General features: G+C 56.1%; 1 protein-coding gene across 1 annotated transcript in view; it reads right to left on the reverse strand.

The window, feature by feature from the left end:
- EFCAB8 (EF-hand calcium binding domain 8) overlaps nucleotides 1-19,836 on the reverse strand; it is a 60,379-nt gene that overhangs the window by 20,905 nt on the left and 19,638 nt on the right. The window contains exons 8-20 of the mRNA XM_048222106.2: nucleotides 19,557-19,641; nucleotides 18,901-19,025; nucleotides 16,169-16,242; nucleotides 13,697-13,827; nucleotides 9,140-9,207; nucleotides 8,643-8,794; nucleotides 7,076-7,213; nucleotides 6,512-6,625; nucleotides 5,843-6,070; nucleotides 5,061-5,131; nucleotides 4,081-4,285; nucleotides 3,024-3,236; nucleotides 1,767-1,895 (exon numbers count right to left, since the gene is read on the reverse strand). Of these exons, the coding sequence (XP_048078063.1) occupies nucleotides 1,767-1,895; nucleotides 3,024-3,236; nucleotides 4,081-4,285; nucleotides 5,061-5,131; nucleotides 5,843-6,070; nucleotides 6,512-6,625; nucleotides 7,076-7,213; nucleotides 8,643-8,794; nucleotides 9,140-9,207; nucleotides 13,697-13,827; nucleotides 16,169-16,242; nucleotides 18,901-19,025; nucleotides 19,557-19,641 (1,733 nt within the window). The remainder of the gene's footprint in view (nucleotides 1-1,766; nucleotides 1,896-3,023; nucleotides 3,237-4,080; nucleotides 4,286-5,060; nucleotides 5,132-5,842; nucleotides 6,071-6,511; nucleotides 6,626-7,075; nucleotides 7,214-8,642; nucleotides 8,795-9,139; nucleotides 9,208-13,696; nucleotides 13,828-16,168; nucleotides 16,243-18,900; nucleotides 19,026-19,556; nucleotides 19,642-19,836) is intronic.

The raw sequence follows: 19,836 nt of genomic DNA on the forward strand, positions 1-19,836 counted from the left end.
GTCAGACTCAGAGGCTGAAAGGGATGCGATCTGTGGGGCAACTGTTTCCAGGAATCCATCCTTTCAATGCACTTACACGAGCACAGAAACATATGCACAAGGACGTTCGATGCACAGCTGCTCACCAAAGTTAAAAACTAGAACTCATCTACATGTCTGTTAAGAGAAGGCTGGCGGGCGCCTGGGTGGCTCCATCGTTAAGTGTCTGCCTTCAGCTCAGGTCATGGTCCCGGAGTCCTGGGATCGAGCCCCCATCAGGCTCCCTGCTCAGCGGGGGGGTCTGCTTCTCTCTCTGCCCCTCACCCCCCTTGTGCTCCCTCTCTCTCTCTCACAAGTAAATAAATAAAATCCATAAATAAATAAGTAAATAAATAAATAAAAGAGACGACTGGCTTAATCGTGTGTGATCCCTCCAACCTATGTGGCACTACACAATTATAATAAAGAATAAGATGAATCTAAATTACTGATATGGAAACAGATCCACGCCATATAGTTAAGTTTTTAAAAAGTAAATGGTAGGACGTAGCTGTTTTACATCACTGGTCTAAAAATAGAAAGAATAAAGACTAACCCAGTCCACCAATTCACTGGCGGTGACTGTGGCTGCTGCTGTTGGGTGGGGTGGAGTGAGTGAGACACAGGGGAACTTGATGTTTGTTTTACGCACACTTCTTTTTTTCTTTTTTTAACCAACTAGCATGACTACTTTTTAAAGTTTTTTTAAGGCTTTTTTTTTTTTTTTAAGTAATCCCTATACCCAATCGGGACTCAAACTCACAACCCCAAAATCGAGAGTTGCATGCTCTACCCACCAGGCACCCCTAGGGCATTTTTTTAAAAGAGAGGAAAGCACATTCAGAACCTGGAGGAGAGCCTGTCCCACCGCTCACAGCTCTCCACTTCCCCCACCCCTGCAGGACCCAGCTCTGCAGGGCACTGCTCCTCGATTCCCAAGTCCCTGTGCCCTGGAGCTGGGGGAGGGGCCGGTCCTGCCACACCCTAACACAACTGTCATGTGGACTTTCACTGGGCCCCTAGTACGGACTAAGGGAACCCAAACAGTCTCTGAAGTACCGTATCTTTGCAGGTCACAGCTAGAAGGGGCCTTAGTGGTCACTTCATTTAGTGGTGACAACACAGTGAGGGGCGTCCAGGGTCAGAAAGGGGAAAGGTGCAGGAGGAAGGGAGAAGAACAGAGATGACCCAATCCCTACTCACATGTTATACAAAACACCCTACCAGGGGCGCCTGGCTGGCTCAGTCGTTAAGTATCTGCCTTCAGCTCAGGTCATGATCTCAAGGTCCTGGGATCAAGCCCCACGTCGGGCTCCCTGCTGGGTGGGGAGTCTGCTTCTCCCTCTTTCTCTGCCCCCCCTTCGTGTGTGTGTGTGTGTGTGTGTGTGTGTGTGCGCGCGCACGCGCGCTCTCTGTGTCTCAAATAAACAAATAAAATCTTTAAAAAACAAAACAAAAACAAAACACACCCTACCAGAGCACAGAAGGGCATTTTAACAGTGGTTTCTGGCAATGCTGCTTCTCCTACCTCCCAACCAGGAGGGGACCCTCGACAGCCCCCCACACACACCCAAGGAGCTTCCCCCACACACAGCAGCCCTGAAGCCAGAATCCTGAGTGGTACCTTCACCTGTACCATGCCTCTCCAGGGCCTGGGGAGAAGAGGCTGGCCCCCCAGGCTCACCAGCCCTGCCCTTCCCAGCCCATCCCCACTGTTCACGCCCAGACCCTGCCCGAGCGTGGCCCACCTTCTCCACCGATGCATTGGACTGCAGCAGTATCTTCTTCTGGAACTCCTCTCTTTGAGTATCTCTGATGATTGACAGTTTGCCATAGGGTTTTCTTAACAGCTTGGGGCTTCCAAAGCGGACAGTTTTCTGGGAAAAAAAATGGGCCTCCCAGGTCATCATGGGAGGGTCTCCCTACCCTGTGGGGGAACAGAGACCAGAGGCAGATGCCAAGGACAACCCGCCCAGCCTCCCTCAGCCCATCCACTGCCTTGTGAAAGGGACGGCCAGGTGTTGAAGGAATCCTGCAGTAAGGCATTCCAGCACTAGGGAGTCTCCATTTTAAACCAGCAGCTTCTGCTCTTGGGACAGAGACTTCGAGTTTGCCTTTGGGGAAACACACCCCCTCCCTGCCACTTTGTCCTGGAAGAGACCGCTGGCCAAAGGTGAGGGTTAGGGAGTGCATAGCCATTGCTCTAGAAGATATTAATGCAGTGGTGCAGCCCCGATACTCCAGAGGTGCTCCGAGTGCCCTGTAGTAAGGCGCAGTGCAGCCCTACAGCAGAACCCGGCCGAGCAGCCCACGTGGGATCGAGTCTGCGCTGCCTACAAGTGTCATGTGTTTGCAGGTGGGGTCTCTCTTTCGAGCCTCAGTTCCCAGGAACGGGAATCAGGCTTCATTGCTGAAGCAGTCTGCTGAGCTCCCCCAGCCCTGTACGAGATACTGTCTTCACTGCTGAGAGTCGGAGGTCAAACCCCCCCGTGCTCTCTCTCCTTCCTCCTCTCAAAATGAGACCATTAGTCAAGGCTGGAAGGGTTAATCCCGGGGCAGAGATGAGGGCTCAGAGGAGCAGGGAAGTAGTTTGCCTCTATTTGAGCCCCCAACCACCACCGGAGCCTGGTGTCCAGGGACGTGAGACTGGGTGGGGGAGGTAGGCAGGCCCCAGTGGCTCATCTCTGCCATGTTACACTCGCTGGAGGACTGAGAAAGTAGCCCAGAAGCTAGCCTGTGATTATAGGTTCTCTGGGTTGTCCTCCCTCCAGGTCCGGCCGCCCCCCTGCCCCCCGAGCTTGTAGACTCTGGGAAGGGAGCATGTCCTGACTGCAGGCGCAGAGTGGGGTGGATCAGGTGAATCTAACCAGGGAGGTGAGCTGACGGACGGAAAGGTGCTGGGAGGTGGGGGGTGGGAGTGCCTCCATATAAGAACGCAAACACAGGACAGGCCCCCGGGGTGGCCAGCGAGTGAAGGTAGCAACCAGCTCAGCTCCCGCTCCCACCTGCGGGGGTGTGGGTCTCTCTGGCTGCTTGTCTCTGGGGTGCTTCATCACCGGGGGGGCCGACATCAGGTTCCGTTGCAGGTTAGCGTTGGCCACCGTCCTGCCTCTGGGGCCTGGGGGCCGCGCTGGCGGTTTGTACGCCCACTCCTGGTTCTCCATGCAGGACTTGCCGGCCCGGAGGCCCTCGGCCAGGAAGTTGTCCACTTCTTGGACCTGTGCCAGGGAGACACCCGCCCCGGTGACCCTGCAGTGTCCCCGAGGGACATGCAGGGCCTCCGCAGCCTGATGCCAATATCCAAGGGCCCTCCAGGTGCCCCAGGCCTTGCTCCCTAGAAACTGAGTACCCTTAGAAGCATCAAGCTAGAGCTCATAATCCTATCCCGGGGCCAACCAGGAATGCCCTGAGTCCCCACAGGCAGGACACTGCTCCCATGAGGGACTCAGTCTCCCCATCCGTGAAATGGACAGTGGTTTCCAAATATTTATGAGGTTGTTTTTAATCGGAAGGGACGCTCCAAAGTGTGAAACAGATAAAAAGCTGACTGCTCGGAGACGCCCCCGCAGTAGCCTCTGAGCATCTCTCCCCAACATGTTTGGGAAATTACTGGATGAGGTGACACCGAAGGCCCCTTCCAGCTTTCATCTGCAAAGACAGCATAATTCAGAGATGGTGGGCTTCCTATGAGCCCAGTGAGCCCAGAGTGGGAACACATAACAGTGAGGGTAAGACAGGAGCCGCCTCCAAGGAGAGAGTCATCTACTAGACAGAACAGGGCCCCACCACAGGCTCTGCTGTCAGACCACCTGAGTCTGCACCGATCACTTCTGGCTGTGCAACCTCAGGCAAGACGCTTAACTTCCCTGTGTCTCAGTTTCCTTGCCTGTCAAATGAGAGTAAGTCTAGAAACTAGCCCCACCTCCCTAGCTCCCAACCTCCTCCAAAAGAAGTCGTCATGTCCCTTCTCCTTCCCAGGGGAGCTTCCTACCCCACCCCCCAGGCCGGGTTGATCCTGACCCACGGCCGAGAGAGAGTGGGGGGCGCTCCTGTTAACCCTACCTTCTTGGGCTGCAAAGGCAAGGGGCTCACAGAGGCGTTGAAATTGAGGATGGGCTTGAACATGTTGACGTTCCAGAAGAGGATGTCCCCGTTGTAGGAAGAGGTCCCGAGGAACTGGTTCTGGTACTTGGCCATGCTCAGAACGTCCTCTCTGTGGAAGCTCTGCCAGTGGTAGCACGTGAGCACCGGCTTGGTCTTGTGGGGCCTGCGCACAGGGCCGGAGGCAGGAGGGCAGACAGCTCAGCCTTACTGTGCCACGGGGGCGGGCAACACCGGGGCCTTTAGATTCTGGGAGGCAACTCAGGAGAGGGCACTCAGGTTGAAGCTCTGCCCCATGACCTCATTTACGAAGCACCTACTATGTGCCTCTCACAAAGGCCCTGTCCTCGGGGCTTTACACAAACTAATCTGACAAACCCACTGCATTCGGACACCTGAGTAAGGATGAAAGAAGGGAAACCATGGCCCTAGAAAGGCCCTCTGGAAAGGAAGAGGACTTGCATATTCTGTTCCCTCTGCCTGGAATGTTCCTCTTACCCCAAGCCCTTTGCTGCTTTACTGAGAAGATCCCACTCCACCCACAACATCCTCAGATGAGCCTTTCCTGACCGTCCCTGCGACTAAATCAGATTCCCAACCCCTTCCCATGGAAACCTGTGCTTTTTTTCCCCACAGCACTCAACAGACTTTATCATTATAAATGAAATTATTTGATTAGCATCTGCTCCCCCGAGGAGGGTGGAGGCCCCATCATCCCTGCTCACACCCGTCTCTAGCACGTAGCACAAAATCTAGAACATGTTAGCCTCAAGGGGTGATGAATGAAACGATGGATAAGCAGATGGAGCATTGGACATGACCCACCACGGATTTCTGGCTTGGTCTTCCAACCAGTAGTGAAGCTAGGAATGGGGGAACCCATCTGAAGTAGAGAGAGCTGTCCCTGCTCTGAGCTACTCACACGCACTCCTGCTACTCACAAGAAACAAGTGATTCTTTTACTCCACCCGGTCACGTAGAAGGCTCTGTTCATATGCACAATCCCACTGATCTGTGGAGGATGAAAGAAAACAGAGCCCTGAGGGGCCTCAGAGAAAATGGCCCTGGGCCAAGCAAGAAGTCAAACCTCTTCTTGATGATGAGAGTTCCCTAGGGGCCGTGCCACCATAGATTTTTCAGAACGCTCTCACACGACATCATCCGGTTTGACAGACATGGAGCAGGTACCCACGGCCGCTCAATAGGTAGCTACTTGGGAAAGGTCAAAAACTGAGTGGTAGGCGCTGGACCAGTACTCAGGTCCCTGGCTACTCAGCCAAGGGCTCCTTCTGAGCTGGCTGAAGGACTTTCATACGAGTTAGCCGTGGGCTCAGGTCCCGAAGTCGGACTGCTGGCTTTGCTCTGCGCCACAGCCACAGACTGTCTCGAGGACGCTGGCACACATTTCCCGAACGGGAGTGAGCATGGGGCTCAGCTGGCCTACAGCTAGAAATGCCGTCGAAGCTCTCGGCCCGGGGTAAGGCGTGCTCACAAATCCAAAGACCGAGCGGAGCTAGCCCTTGCAGAACCCTTAGTAAGACGCGCACTGTTACCTGGCTTCCCTTCACGGGCGAGAACACAAAGGCTCAGGGAGGCACGAAGGCAGGCGGTCTATGCGCACAGCCTTAAAGGGGGGCCGAAAGCGCAGGGCGCCCCAGGGTCGGGAGCGCCGTGCTTTGCGGCTCAGGCGGCACCCCGGCCCCAGCTGACACAGCAGACCGACCTCCAGGCGGTCCGGGTTGGGGAAGACCAGCAGGCACTCCCCGGTGGTGTAGCTCCACATCTTTAGGGTGCCGTCGCGCAAGCCCGTCAGCAGGCGGCGCTCCGATTCGTCCAGGCACATGGTGGTCAGCTCCACCGGCTGGTCGCCGCTCACCGAGAACTCCGCCGTCCGCCGGCCCGTCTCCATCTCCCACACGCTCACCAAGCTGCTCAGGCAGCCGCTCACCACCTGTGGGGGAGCACGCCGCTGGAGCTCCCGGAGAGGAGAGCGTCCCCACTCCCCAGGGTGCCCCCCCCCCCCCCGTCATGGCCGGGGCTGGCACAGCCCCCCCTCCCCGCAACACCCTGCGAGGCGGACATCCAGGGCCTTTCTGCTGCCCGATTAGCCCCTGGTGAAGACAGGCCTTCCTCTGCTCAGAGGAGTGAGGCGATCCTCCGACCAAGTGGTGGGGCTCGCACCCCACCTCAGGCCGCCGACCCCTCTGCAGGGCTGCTTCTCCTCCACAGGCCGCTGCCCCCACGCCCCTCCAAGCTATGAATCCTCCCCCCACCCCGCCACGGTGCTGACGGCTCCTTGGATGCAGCTCTGGACACATGGGGGTCTGGGTCCTGCCCGAGGTCCCCTGGCACTCCTGCCAGCCTGAGGGACGACCAGCTCCAGCCCACTCACCTGCTTAAAAATCCTGCTGTAGAGAACGGCGCACAGAGGAGAGCTGTAGGTCGTGGTCTTATCCCCGGCTCTCCCAGGGCCCTCGGTCTCCAAGTACCCTTTGAGGATCCCAATCTGTAGGTGAGGAGAGGGGCCGGCAGCTGGGCAGTCAGAAGGGCTCTGCCCTTGGTGACTGGCCCCCGAGAGAAACTGCCAATAAATTAAAACATTAAGACATCTGTGACTGCATGCAGAGCTGAGCCCAGAGAGGCCTCTTGGCTCCTCGGCGTGCCTGCTGATACCCCTCACGCCTACTCCTTGGGAGTCCAATGTCCCTTATGATTCCTGAGAAGCTTAAAGCCTCAATCTGGTGTCCTCTCCTCCGGGGAGCCTTCTCTGACCACACTCTGTGCTCCAAGAAGCACGTGGCATGCATCTCCATCCCAGCACAGAGCATTTTCTACTGGCATTCTCCATTCTCCTTCTACCTCCTAGGTTCCTTGGGGGAGGGGCCAGCGTCTAGTGAATGCCTTCTTGGCTCCCGTGGCGGGGGGCGGGGCTTGCTCCCTCCTGCACAGCACTCACCGAATAGGTGCTACAGATGAGACTGTTTTCACTCTTGTGGAAGTAGATGCTGGTGATGGGGCAGTTTCCCAGGGCGAAAAGCTTCCCGCAAAAGGACTGGAGGCATATGTAGTCCTGCATGTCCCACACCCGGATATTCTGGGGGGGTGAGAAACGGGCAAAGAAGCTGAGGGTGGGCCCTCGGGGAGGCAGAAGGCGCCTGAGGCCTTGGGGTGTGAAGAGGGCCCGTGGCACACGGCGCCAGCACTCCTGACACACACCGACTGCATGGACACCAACCGTGCCACGGAGATGCTGTTCTTAAGCTCCGATGAGGAAACCGAGGCTCCCTCTGCACCCCCTCCGCCCCCGCTACCCAGAGCCTTCCCCCAGGGCCTCCACCCTGCTGGAGCAGCTGCCACTCAACTGCTGAGGAGGAAGACCGAGCAAGACAGCACGAGCCCCTGCAGACCCTCACAGGCTCCCCCCAGCCTGCCTCAACTAGAGCCAGGACCACACAGCGGCACCGACAGGGTCCCCACAGCAGCCCCCTCGAGTTCATCCCAAGTTGAGGAACCCATGGAAGTCCCTAGAGGCCTCACGGAATCCCTCCGGGATGCTCCTTGCTTGGAGACATCAGCAGTAAGCAGGAAAGGGCGTGACTCCAATCCATACCCTGCCTCTGCCCATCGCTACTGTGAGGATTTAGGCCAGACTGTCCTGGTCCCCCGCCCCTCCAGCCTCAGATCCTTCAGCAGAGGCCATGACACCCAATTCTCGGGGCTACTGAGAGAATTCCAGATAATAACAAGTGCGGGCTGTATTGGGGAGGGTGGCTTAGGTGACCTGAGGGTCCTGCCAACTCTCAATCTACTGATTCCCAGAAGACACAAACGTGTGCCCTGAAGGACGACACCTGGCACCATTGGCTGCACCCCCACATTGGCCAGCACAGCCAAGCAGCCCCGCGGATGGGGTGGTACCCTGAACCAATCAATGCAGAGGCGCAAAGTGACAGGCCTGGAACTAGGGAGTCCCGGGTGCTGGAGAAGGTCCGGTCAGGCCCTGAGAGCCAGGGCAGCCGAGAAGGGGTCACTAGGAGAGCTGGGGTGCAAGTCTGGGTCTGGGGGCAGGGGAAAGGACAGGAGAGTGGCTCGCACATATTGCACACCTACCATGTGCCAGCCACGACAGTGCTGCTTTACCGCCAGTCCTGCTCTAAAGCTCTTAACGACCCATCCTATGGATGAGGGGAGCTGAGGCTCAGAAAAGGGAAGGGCCTCGCCCAGGAGCACAGAGTAAGAAGCCAGGCTGGGCTACATGGGACCCAGCCCTGGTGGACCGCTCGGAGTGCGGTGCAGCCTCTACCAGGGGCTGTCAGAGACCCCTCATGGTGACTCCAGCTGGGGCAGCCCCCTCTGCGCCCGAGGCCAGGTGTGGAACCATGGGCAGGGAGGTCACACCATCCCCCTGGGCCTCAGGCTGCCGCCAACTGCCGGCCCCTGGCCTGGCCGAGCTGGATGGCCATCCCAGGGCCAGCGTCTCTGTCGGGAGCAGGAACTGTGTGAGTGCTCCATGAGGCCAGCACCTTGTCCTTGGAGACGCTGAGGAGGATGCCGCTGTTCTTGCTGTTCACGAGGATGTGCGTCACGGAAGTCTGGTGCCCCTTCAGCACCCACACAGGCTTTTTTGAGAAGAGGGGGTTCCACAGGCGGATGAGCGGGTCATAGCCACCAGTCACTGGGGTCAAAAGAACGGGTGTCAACCACGAGGGTCCTATGCTGGGACCGTCTCCTGGGACCAGGCCTTGGACCCCAGGCAGGTGTGGCAGATGGGAGGTTGGGGTTATAATCCGCCCCTTTGCCACTCCTCCCCCATGACCTCCCCCATCAGGCCAAGCAGAACCTGTGTCACCACACCGCCCCAGGTGCCCACGGGCAGGGACCAGAGTGGCAGGACAGGAGCCCAGACAGAGGCTGGACTCTGCAGGGCCTCCTCTCAGCTCTGACAGTCCCCACGTCCCCAGGGGCCTTCACCCCAGTTCTACCAGGCCTGGGGCTTCTGGGGGACATGAAGATGACTTACCCACTAAGTTCTTATCTGGACAGTAATCAAAGCAAAGAATCCCTTTTCTTAAGTTCAGCACTGAAAACCTACAACAGCAAAGGGGGAAGGCTGTAGGCTGGGAGCGACAGCCCCAGGGGAGCCTCTGAGGCTGGAGGAGCTGGAGGCAGGCCCGCAGGGAGGCCAGGGAGGAGCCACTACCTCTCTACCCAAGGAAAGGAGCAGCCCCAGAAACCCTGTCCAGGGCTCGCCCTGCAGCCAAGTCGGAGCTGAGCACCATAGGCAGGGTGGCTGCCATGGGTCTCAGCCCCAAACCAGCAGCTCAGCGACGAGGCGCCCACCTCTTACCACCGTAATACATTTAACTAATCTTGATCCTCGCTTCAACCATACTGAGACAGGCGTCCCCCCACCCATGACACAGATTTTTAAAAAGAAGGGGATTCCAAGGGCCAGGGGAAGGCAAGCTCCCAGGTGCTGTGCCCCTGCCTGCTCTGTGCTGGTTCCGGTGCTGGGTACTGTCTCATGCATCACCTGACCCCTCACATAACCCTAGAGACTGTCATCAGCCCTGTGCTCCAGTGAGGATACGGAAAGCAGAAACTAAGGAGTTTGCCCAAGGCCATGAAGCTGGCAAGATGGGGGGGTCAGGATTGAGACCCAGGGTGTGCGTGGCAGGAAGAGGCGGCAGGCTCAGTGACCAGTGTTCCAGGAAAGGAACAGGTGCAGCCGGGTAGATGGGGCTCAGGAGGGCCAGGGTGAGCCAGACAGGAGTTTCAGGAAAGTCAGGCCCGAGAGTACTGGAAGCTCTGTGCCTTTGCACGTGCTCTTCCATCTTATCCATACATCCTGCCCTGCCAGCTCCTACTCAAACTCCCCCTTCAAAACTCAACTCAGAGGCCCCCATTGCAGGGTACCCCAGCCCTCTAACGCAGCATGCCTTCCACTGAAGTGCCCCTGAACTGGCTCCTGTGCCACTCCCCGGGTGCCTAACGCAGTTAGCCCGGGGGTCATCCTGGAGGCTCCCTTGCCAGCATTCCCATTATCCAGCTGGGCCCCGAACCCTTGTTGCCTGCATCTGACCACAGACTTGGCCTTTGCTCAGTTCAAGCCCCCTTCATCTCTGCATCAGCCTCCCAGCAGGTGTCTTAACCTCCAGTCTTGCTCCCACTCCAAATCTACTCTCCCTTCCACTGCCAGAAAGATTCCTCAAAAAACTGAAACTTCAAGAAGAGCATATCAAATACATGTTTTTCATTTATTGTCAAACCAGATACATCTTCCTCCATGCATACATGCACAGAGAAATCTTCGGGAAGAATGGTCACTAGAAGTTATTTCAGGCTGATTCACTCACTCATGCAACAAAGATTTACCGGCATCTACACCCTTCCAGGATTACCAGGGGCATAGATCAGATGCCCCTGCCTTCATGGAGTTTTCCTTCAGAGGGAAACAGTAGGAGCAAGTAAATGAACAGGAAGACAAAGGAGATGGACATTTGCATGTTGTGGCAGGTCCTGCAGGGAGATAAACAGGTGGTTTTGATAGGGTAGCTGGAGGAGACCAGTCTGCAGATGGCTGCTCTGCAGAGAGGGGACTGGAATGTCAGAGGGGACACAGGGAAGAAGGCCATGGCAAGCAGTTCAGGTGGCTTCGACTCGGTGGTGGGGGCAGAAGTGAGAGAAGAGGGGGAAAGCAGGGAGAAAGCAGAGGTCAGTCCACACACCCAGCAAGGGTCCCTCCACCTCCACCCCGGCTCTTCCCCTCAGATTCGCTGCTGGCTGCCAACACCTGAAGAATTCAGCTCGGGCCCACAGTGCCTCGGAAGCTGAGGCTGACTCTAGAGGCAGAGTTTGAGGGTGACAATGCCAGACCCCACCTGTGGAGGCCATGCCTTAAGAGGTCCTTATCGAGAACTAAAGACTAGCAAGCAGTCAATGGTGCCACCTGTTGGCTAGCAGGTGTACTGCATGCAGACAACCCAAAGGGTCTGCGTGCTCTTGTGTGTGTAAATACATTCTCCAGCCTGCCCCCAAAGTATATCTCAAATGCCTCCATCTCATCGCCACTGGCCGATTCCAGGCCACCATCATAGGTAGCCTGAATTATTACAATGGCGTCATCACCGGAGTCCCCATCTGCACACCTGCCCGCTCCACTTGCAACAGAGCAGCCGGAAGGATGTCCCTCCACATCAGACCACACCATTCCTGTACTCAAAATCTAAAAACTTGTTAATATCTCTTAGCAAATAATTGTAAAAAGATATGTTAGAGACAAGTGGAGAAACTCGGGCTAGGTACTAGTGATACTAAAATATTATAGTATTTTCTCTACTTCTGTGTGTTTAAAATTTTTAGTAACGAAAATGTTTTAAAAAATAAAAACAGAAGAAACAAGGGCATACCAGGCAGAAAGGAGCAATTCAAAGGCCCCAGGGCAGGAGCATGCCTGAACCACTAGGGGGCCACAAGGAGGCTGGAGTAGGAAGGTAGAAGAGGTGAGATTAGGAAGGCAACAGGGACAGACCACAGAGAGGTGAACCTGTGATGTCCACCTGCCACTGAGACCCAGTAAATAAATAAAACAAGAAGCTGAATGAAACACGTATCACAGACATGCGGTAATACTACCACCAAAGCAGAGAGATGAGCCTCTGCTGCAAGTCAGCTCCAGGCAAAATCCGACTGCACTGCCTCACTCAAGGTCTGGAAGCCTCAACTGAAGCTCCCCCACGGCTTCGGGCCTTCTCCGGGCCCTCCCCGCCCAGCCAGCAGCTAGTTCCTGGGCTTGGGTGGGGACATGCGCAGAGGGCTCTGGCTAACAAGACGCTGGAGGTACAGTGAGGCCTGGGACATGTCCCTCACTCAAAGGTCTCAGGTTTCCAGTCTGTAAAATGAGAAGCTGAACCAAATTAGCCCTACCATCCCAGGATCAAATTTCCTTCTGGAAAACAACCAGGACAGGAAGGGACAGACAGAGATGGGGTCGAAATGGCCCTCAGGCTTCCCGCTATGCCTCACCCAGCTGCTCCCCCAACACAGCCTCAAATCTCCTGCTGTTCCCCCAAGAAGACAGGGGGGTGGTACAGCTCATGGTTTAACCTGCCCAGTAGTAAACGTCACAGACCCAAAAGGTCCAGGGGGTAAAGACCTGCCACAGGAGGGAAACTGCAGAGGCAGGAGGGAAAAAAAATCCCTCAGGAGAAAATACCTACAGTGAAATGCTCACTGAAAGACACACATGAGGGTCGCCTGGGTGCCTCAGTTGGTTAAGTGTCAGACTCTTGATTTCAGCTCAGGTCGTGATTTCAGGGTCATGAGATCGAGCCCTGCGTCGGCGTGGAGCCTGCTTAAGATTCTCCCTCTCCCTCTGCCCCGCCTCACCCTCTCTCTCTAAAATATTACATAAAAATTAAAAAATAATTTTTAAAAAGTGAGACATTTGAGAACGGAGTGAGACAGTGGGGGTTGGGCAAGAGAAGGATTACGGCTTTATTTATAATGTTTTGATTTTTTTACAGGGTCAACCTATGTATGTAGACTTACTAGTGTGACTAATCACTGATTAGGAAGAAAGGAATGGAGGGAAGGAGGGAAGGAAGGGACGGAGGGACGGAGGGAGGGACGGAGAATAAAATTCACTCTGGGGTAGTGGAACTGGGAATAAAGGAGAGAGATCAGAACCATACCCAAAGAGTAAGTGCTGCCAACTACTGGCCGTACAGCACAAAGAGCAGTCGGCCCTGGCGTGAGGGGAGAAGCCCTGCTATCACCCCTTCTACAGACGAGGCCGCTGAGTGAGGGGCACAGAGGTAAAGCAACCCACATTCGTTCCTCCCTTCAGAAAATCTTTTTCTGACTGCCTGCTTATACTGTGTTCCAGCTTCTGTGCTGAGGTCTGCATACACATTGGTGGATAAAAGAGCCTTGTTATATTTTTGCTGCTGGTAGCAATGATTAAAACCATACTCCAGGGGCGCCTGGGTGGCACAGCGGTTGAGCGTCTGCCTTCGGCTCAGGGCGTGATCCCGGCGTTATGGGATCGAGCCCCGCATCAGGCTCCTCCGCTGTGAGCCTGCTTCTTCCTCTCCCACTCCCCCTGCTTGTGTTCCCTCTCTCGCTGGCTGTCTCTATCTCTGTCAAATAAATAAATAAAATCTTTAAAAAAAAAAAAAAACAACCATACTCCATAAAAGTTCTCGTAACAGGAAAAAAAATTGTAACTGTGCCGATGGATGCTGCCTAGACTTATTGTGGTGGTTATTTTGCAATATACACAAATACCAAATCATTATGTGGCACACCTGAAACTAAGATGGTGGTATAGGTCAATTATATCTTAATTTAAAAAAATAGACGACAGAGCCCATGTGCTGATTGCCACTCCACACCGTTGGCCCACAGGACACACACTGCTCCCTCGGACCCAGTGAGAGCCACAGGATGTCGCTGTCCCCCACTCTCAGCAGGGATGGCCACAGGGGGCTGAGGTGAAGCCAGACCCCCCGACGCACCGTCATGTTGTCCCCCTCCCAGCACCCCCCACTCCAGCCTGGGGAGAGGCGCTCCTTACTTGGGGTTCTCTGGAGCTTTGGATGGCAACAGGGTCAGCACCAGAGAGGATTTCTCAATGGCCGAGCAGGAGGCCACCGTGTTCATCTGGGGGATGAACTTGACCTGCTGGCACCAGTTGGGATGGAGAGCCTGGGAAGACAGCGGCAGCGGTAGGGGCTGGCAGGGCCAGGAGGTCAGTACGTCGAATGCTCTCTAGTGATCGCAGCTCTGACACGGCGACACGGCCCCCTGATCCTAGCCCAGTCCTGGGCCACCACTTGTCAGTGAGACAGGTGAAAAGCACCCAGCTCTGCTATCACGGGAAGTCTGGTTTATAAGCTAGAAGACAGGCTAGGTCGGGCCCATGTGACAGCACTGTCTGCCACCCCACCCCACGCAGGTGGAAAGATGGATTGGAGTCAGCCGGGCCCGCAGTCCCTCTTATCCACAGGGAGCCCTGTCACGGAGGAAAGAGGAGCCTCCCCGCCCACCACTGCCCTCCATGTTTCAGGACATGATTTGGAGTGTGTGCGAATGTTGTCTGGTGCAACTCGAGCAACGAAGGCTGAGACCAGACGTCAAGGGGGCGGTCTGACTGCACAGGCTCTGAATTCTCTCTCTAGCTCTGGCTCTGCGCTTTGGCCCTGTACTTGGCCTCCCAATCCGGGGATTCTCCTCTTCAGGGCAGGAAGGGAGGGGGATGTTGGGCACTGGGCCGGGTTTTGCATGCACTGCCTCACTGAGTGCCTCTCACAGTGAAGACACCGAATTCAGGGCACCGAACGGAACATGGGACACTGAGCAACTGAGGTAGAAAACCGAGCCCAAGATGAGATTCCCACAGACGGTGCAGAAAAAGGTATTCGTGAGTGACTCTCCCTGAGAGGGTCCCAGGGAGACCCCAAGTGCCTGTCCTCAGGGGCTGCCAATCCCATGAGGGCGACGGGATGAGAAAGCAAGGGGCGGACGACACAAAGTTGGGAGGCGGTAAGCTGTGACAATGTGATTTACAGTAAGAAATGTATATTTGGTCTTCATGACCATTTCTGGCACAGAGCTCCTAAAACCCCTAGAATTTCCTAAGTGATGAGACAAAGGTATCTTAATATTCATTAACAAACCCCTTTCAACCACACCTGAGTTTACATTAATGGGGTGATTTTTGGAAAGCCCCTAAGGATGGGGACTGGTGGCCAGGGGAACCAACCATGAGACTGGAGGGCTGGAACTTTCAATCCCACCCCCCTGGCCCCTGGGGAGAGGAGTTGCAGGTTGAATTGATGGCCAATGGCTAATGATTTAATCAATCATATCTATGCAATGAAACTCCATAAAAACCCAAAAGGACAGGGTTCAGAGAGCCTCTGGGCTGGTGAACGTGTGGAGGTGTGGGGTGAGCCTTGTACCCAGAGATGGCCGGGAAGTTCTGTCCCCCCCTTCCCCACACCTTGCCCTACTCATCTCCTCCCTCTGGCTGTTCCTGAGTTGTATCTTATAATAAACCAGTGATCTAGCAAGTAAATATTTCTCTGAGTTCTGCGAGACACTCTAGCGAATTAATCAAAACCCAAATAGAGGGTCATGGGAACCTCTGATTTATAACCGATGGGTCAGAAGCACAGATGACTACCTGCACTTGTGACTGGCCTCCAGTGGGGGGGGGGGGGCAGTCTTGTGGGACTGACCCTCAACCTGTAGGATCTGACGCTTTCCCCAGGGTAGATAGTGTCAGAACTGAGTTGAATTGTAGGTCACCCAGCTAGGTCCAAGAATTGCGGGGCAATGTGGGGAAAACACATTGTCCTTGGTGTCAGAATCCTATAAGCGCTGCTGCGTGAAGGGATACAGGCAGGGGCAGGCAGTGGGGCTGGTCCAGGCTGGCTGGCGAGGGCCCCGAAGGAAGCAGAGAAAGGGGCATACAGGAAGCTAGGGAAGAGGACAGAGTGTGACAAGGCCCTGAGGCGGGAAAAGGCTTGGGGTGTTCAGAGAACAGCACGATTGCCAGCGTCTCTGTGGCAGAGTAAATGAGAAGAAGAAACGGAGCCGAGGCCAATGGGGAACAGGCCAGGGGCCAGGTCATCTCATGTCCTGATGGTCACGGTAAGCACTTGAGATTCTGTCCAAACGCGATGAGAAGCTACTGGGCGATTTTGAGCAAAGGACTGACGTGGCTGTTTCTAGCTGCTCATTCCTCTGGCTGCAGAATGGAGTAAAGCACGGCATGGAGAAAGGAAGTGTAGAAACAGCTAGAAGCCACTGCAGCCATCCAGGTGTCTGCCAGGACCGGCCTTGAGCAATGGAGGTTGTGAGAGAGACGAGCCATGCAGACAAGCCGCAGGGTCCACCAGCTGCCTCCATCCTGCTCCCAGTGACCAAGCCCCAGGGCCTAACACCGAACCCAGGGGAAAATCCACTTTCTGCATTGATTTTTGAGTGGTGCATGTGTACAGATAATTACCACAGTAATGGGCCAAGGAAAGATACAACGTACCTTCAGCTGATAACTCCTGTACAAAGGGGACTTCTCATTTAGGAGCTTCCGTGCAGAAACTCTGGTCCAGTGGTCTGATCAGGGAGAAAACCGAGGTCCACGTCACCAGCTCCCCGCCCTTGCCAGACCAGCAAAACCCCAGAGGACACCTTGAGTTGGTCTGCAACTCCTGTAGGTCTCAAAAGGCTTTTCCATCCAAATGCTCGTTCAAGCTTTACCATGTTCTGGTGGGTTCGGTGGGGTGAACTCAACACCCAGAACACAGACCCAGGCAGATAAATGCTGCTGGCCAGATCCCCTGTGGTGGTGCACGGGGAGCCAGCCCCAAATCTCAGGGTCCCCGCTCTCGCCCGCATGTGGCAATCTGCACGAGGTGACTCTCATTGAGGGAGGTCCAGCTCTGCTGCAGTGGAGAATCAACTGAGACCCCAGGCTCTACTCTTTCTTCTTTTTTTTTTTTTTTTTTAAGATTTTATTTATTTGACAGAGAAAGAGAGAGAGAGCACAAGCAGGGGGAGCAGCAGAGGGAGAGGGAGAAACAGACTCCCCGCTGAGCAGGGAGCCCGATGCCGGGCTCAATCCCAGAACCCCAGGATCATGATCTGAGCCAAAGGCAGCTGCTTAACCCGCTGAGCCACCCAGGCACCCCTCTACTCTTTCTGGAAAGGATCATTTGGAAGTTTACCATCATGCTTCAAACGACATGCCCCACCTTGCCCAGCAAACACAAGTTCCAAGAAGAAGATTCCAGCGAGCATGCCTAGAGCAACCGCCCTAAACACAGCCTGGCCTCTGCGGCATTTAGAGTCTCCCGGCCTCCAAAAACCTCCCATGGCCAGCCACTGGGCCCAGAAGCCTCCAGGGAAAGGCCCCTGGCACAAGCAGAAAGATTTGACACAGACAGATGGAGCCAGCGGTGACGGGGACAAGCCTGGGTCTGCCTGCAGAGCAGGCTTTAAGGAGGTAGGTCAGAAGGATTGGGACAATCTGGGCTCGAGTCTGAGAGAAACTCCCAAGTAAAACGGAGAAAAGACGGGGGACCTAGGGGCTTATGCCAAGCATTTTACTGCTGCAAAGTCACCAGCCCCATCTTGCAAGAAAGTCCCAAGGGGCGGAGTGTTGCTGAAGTGGGGCGTGGCCTGCATGGGCCCTTAGCCAGGGCTGCACTGCAAACACGTTTGTCTGTCTGCCTCTCCCATGAGGCCGGGGGAGCCCCAGGAGGTCAGAGGAGGTAGTCACCAGGCCCTTACTGTGTGCCTCACACTGCACACTCTCCTTCCACCTTATAGAAAAGCCATGAACTGAGTCTGCTCGTCCCGGTTTAATAAGGGAACTGAGGTACAGAGAGGTTAAGCAAGTGGCTCCAGGTCACACACAGCTGGTCTGTCCAACTCCTCCCGAGTCAACACAGGTGGGCCCACCTTCGTGTGGGACCCGGCCTTCAGGCAGCATGTGGCATGGAAGGTCTCCTTCCTACACTCCAGCTTCACCTGCCCCTGCTCCGATCTCCCGTCCAACACGCAGTTCAAAGACCACGGCAACCTCCCCTGCCGGTGCCCCGGGTGGCGCGGCATGACCACAGCCAGGCAGCCGACTCGGTGGGGCAGGGCCGGGCAGGCACCAGGGGCAGCGGCTGATGAGGCCGCAATGGAGCCAGTGCCAGCCCACTGCCGGATCCGGGGCGGGATCCGTTTTCCATCCGGCCAGTGTGGGGAGTGTTGCCCTGTCAAGCTCGGCAGGAGGGATCACCAGGGCCCGGGAGCGCTTGAAGAATGTCCTGCTCAGAAACTCTGCCTAGAAGCCCAAGGGGCTGCTCTGGTGTCCTGGAGGACAGCCTGCGGGCTGGGGCCCCTGGTAGTGGGGCCTCCTCTAGATGGCTATGAAGCAACCTAGAGGCCTGACACTGTACCGAAGGCTCGATCCTGGACTGGGTCCGGCTCAGCTGAGTCCCCAACAGCCCCAGGCCCCAGAGCGCGGATCCAGTGCCCTTGGCAGAGCAGCCCGAACAGTACCCTGCAGCAGTTAGTCAGTTTGGGGTACAGCCCAGCAAGGGGCTAAGGTTCAGTCTCCGGGGCAGACTGCCTGCTTCAGGCCACTCACCCTGGGGGGCCCATGCAAATGCTTCACCCCCAAAAGCACCCTTCCTCCTCTCTTAATGGACCGTCACAGCAGCGGCTCCCTCCTGGCAGTGGCTGAGGACTGTAGGAGGTGACGTGCCCAAAGCATGCCCCACCAAGTGTGCAAGACATGTCACCGTGCTTACACAGGTTCATATCCGCGTTCGGCCAGGCTCTCCCGCAGGCCTTGCTTCACCCCCAGCCACCCAAAGGCAGCTCCAGCCAAGGAGAGCGAGCCCTCATCACAACCGTGGAGAGAGGTAGCGCTGTCATCCCGAGACCCCGAGGGGGTGAGTGGCTTCCCAGGGGTCACACAGCAGGCACAGGTTCACACTTGCTGGGATGAGCAGGGTCCTGCAGCCCCTCCGCTCCCCCTCACCTGTGCAAGCTCCCACTTTCACAGACATTGCACCTCTCCTCAGCCCCCTCTGGCTCCCGCTGTCCCCTCATCAGCCCCTGCCCCACAGGCCGCTCTGAGCTGAGCACACGGCTGCGCGGCTGCCTGGGCTTCCGAAGAAGCAGGGGCTCCTGAGCTGGGAGGCGGGAGAGAGAAGAGCTCCTCAGGGCAGGGCCATCTCCCTCCCTCCACCATCAATTCCCCAGCATCTTAGCTACCCCATTTGGAGGTCCTGGGAAGGATTCGGGGGTTGAACAAGCCGAGGGTCACATTGTCCGAGGTGAAGACGATGACGTTGCCTTTGGTGTCCCCATAGCAGAACACACCTCTGTGATAGTCAGACCTGAGGGGAGGTGGAGACAGAAGAGGCTGGGCTGGGCACACCAGCTGCAACCCTCACCCTCCCAGCGTCCAGTGACCTTCCTCCCCCTGGGACCGAGAGCAGTTCCCACACGACCTTCCAGCCTTGCCATCAACAGCTGACAAACATGGGCCCACCCGCCCAGATCCAGATCATCGGTGAACCAGGTCCAAAAGAAATCATTATTTTCTTTTAAAACCCAAACAAATGAGTCCCTGGTCCTCTGGACGCTCATTATCAACTCACCCCTACCGATGGACCATGACATTCCCAGAGTCCTCGGCCTTGGCAGGACAAGCCTCTGCCAGGATTCGATGGCTGACTTGCTCGGGCATGAGAGGAAGAGGGACGGATGACTGAGTGACCCCCCAGGAGGGGCAGCTTGGTGAAGAGGACACAGGCACACAGAGCGGGAATCTTTCCAGGGCTGTTTCCAGAGAGGTTTCTGGGAGTCCTAACCCTGCTGAGTGCTGTGGCTGCCAAGACCGTGCGCCGCTCTCCCCTGAGACTCACCAGTAGTCCATGGCCAGGACACAGCTGTCCAGGTCAATGAAGGTGAAGGCCCGGGCACAGTTATGGTTGCTAATATCAAAAAACTCTGGGGAAGAGACAGAAGGGGAGGCATGCACGGAGCCCAAGCCCACGTCCCAGGCCTTGGGGGTCTCTGGTGACAACACGCAGCATCTGCTTACCAGCTACAGCACCCCCAGAGGACTCTAACCCGTGCCCACGGTTGGCTCGGTGACAGGTCCCTCCAAGTGCAAATGCATGCCTCCCAACGGCCGAGCGCAGG

The sequence above is a fragment of the Ursus arctos genome, unplaced genomic scaffold (assembly GCF_023065955.2).
Source record: "Ursus arctos isolate Adak ecotype North America unplaced genomic scaffold, UrsArc2.0 scaffold_16, whole genome shotgun sequence".
In the NCBI taxonomy this organism is placed as follows: domain Eukaryota; kingdom Metazoa; phylum Chordata; class Mammalia; order Carnivora; family Ursidae; genus Ursus; species Ursus arctos.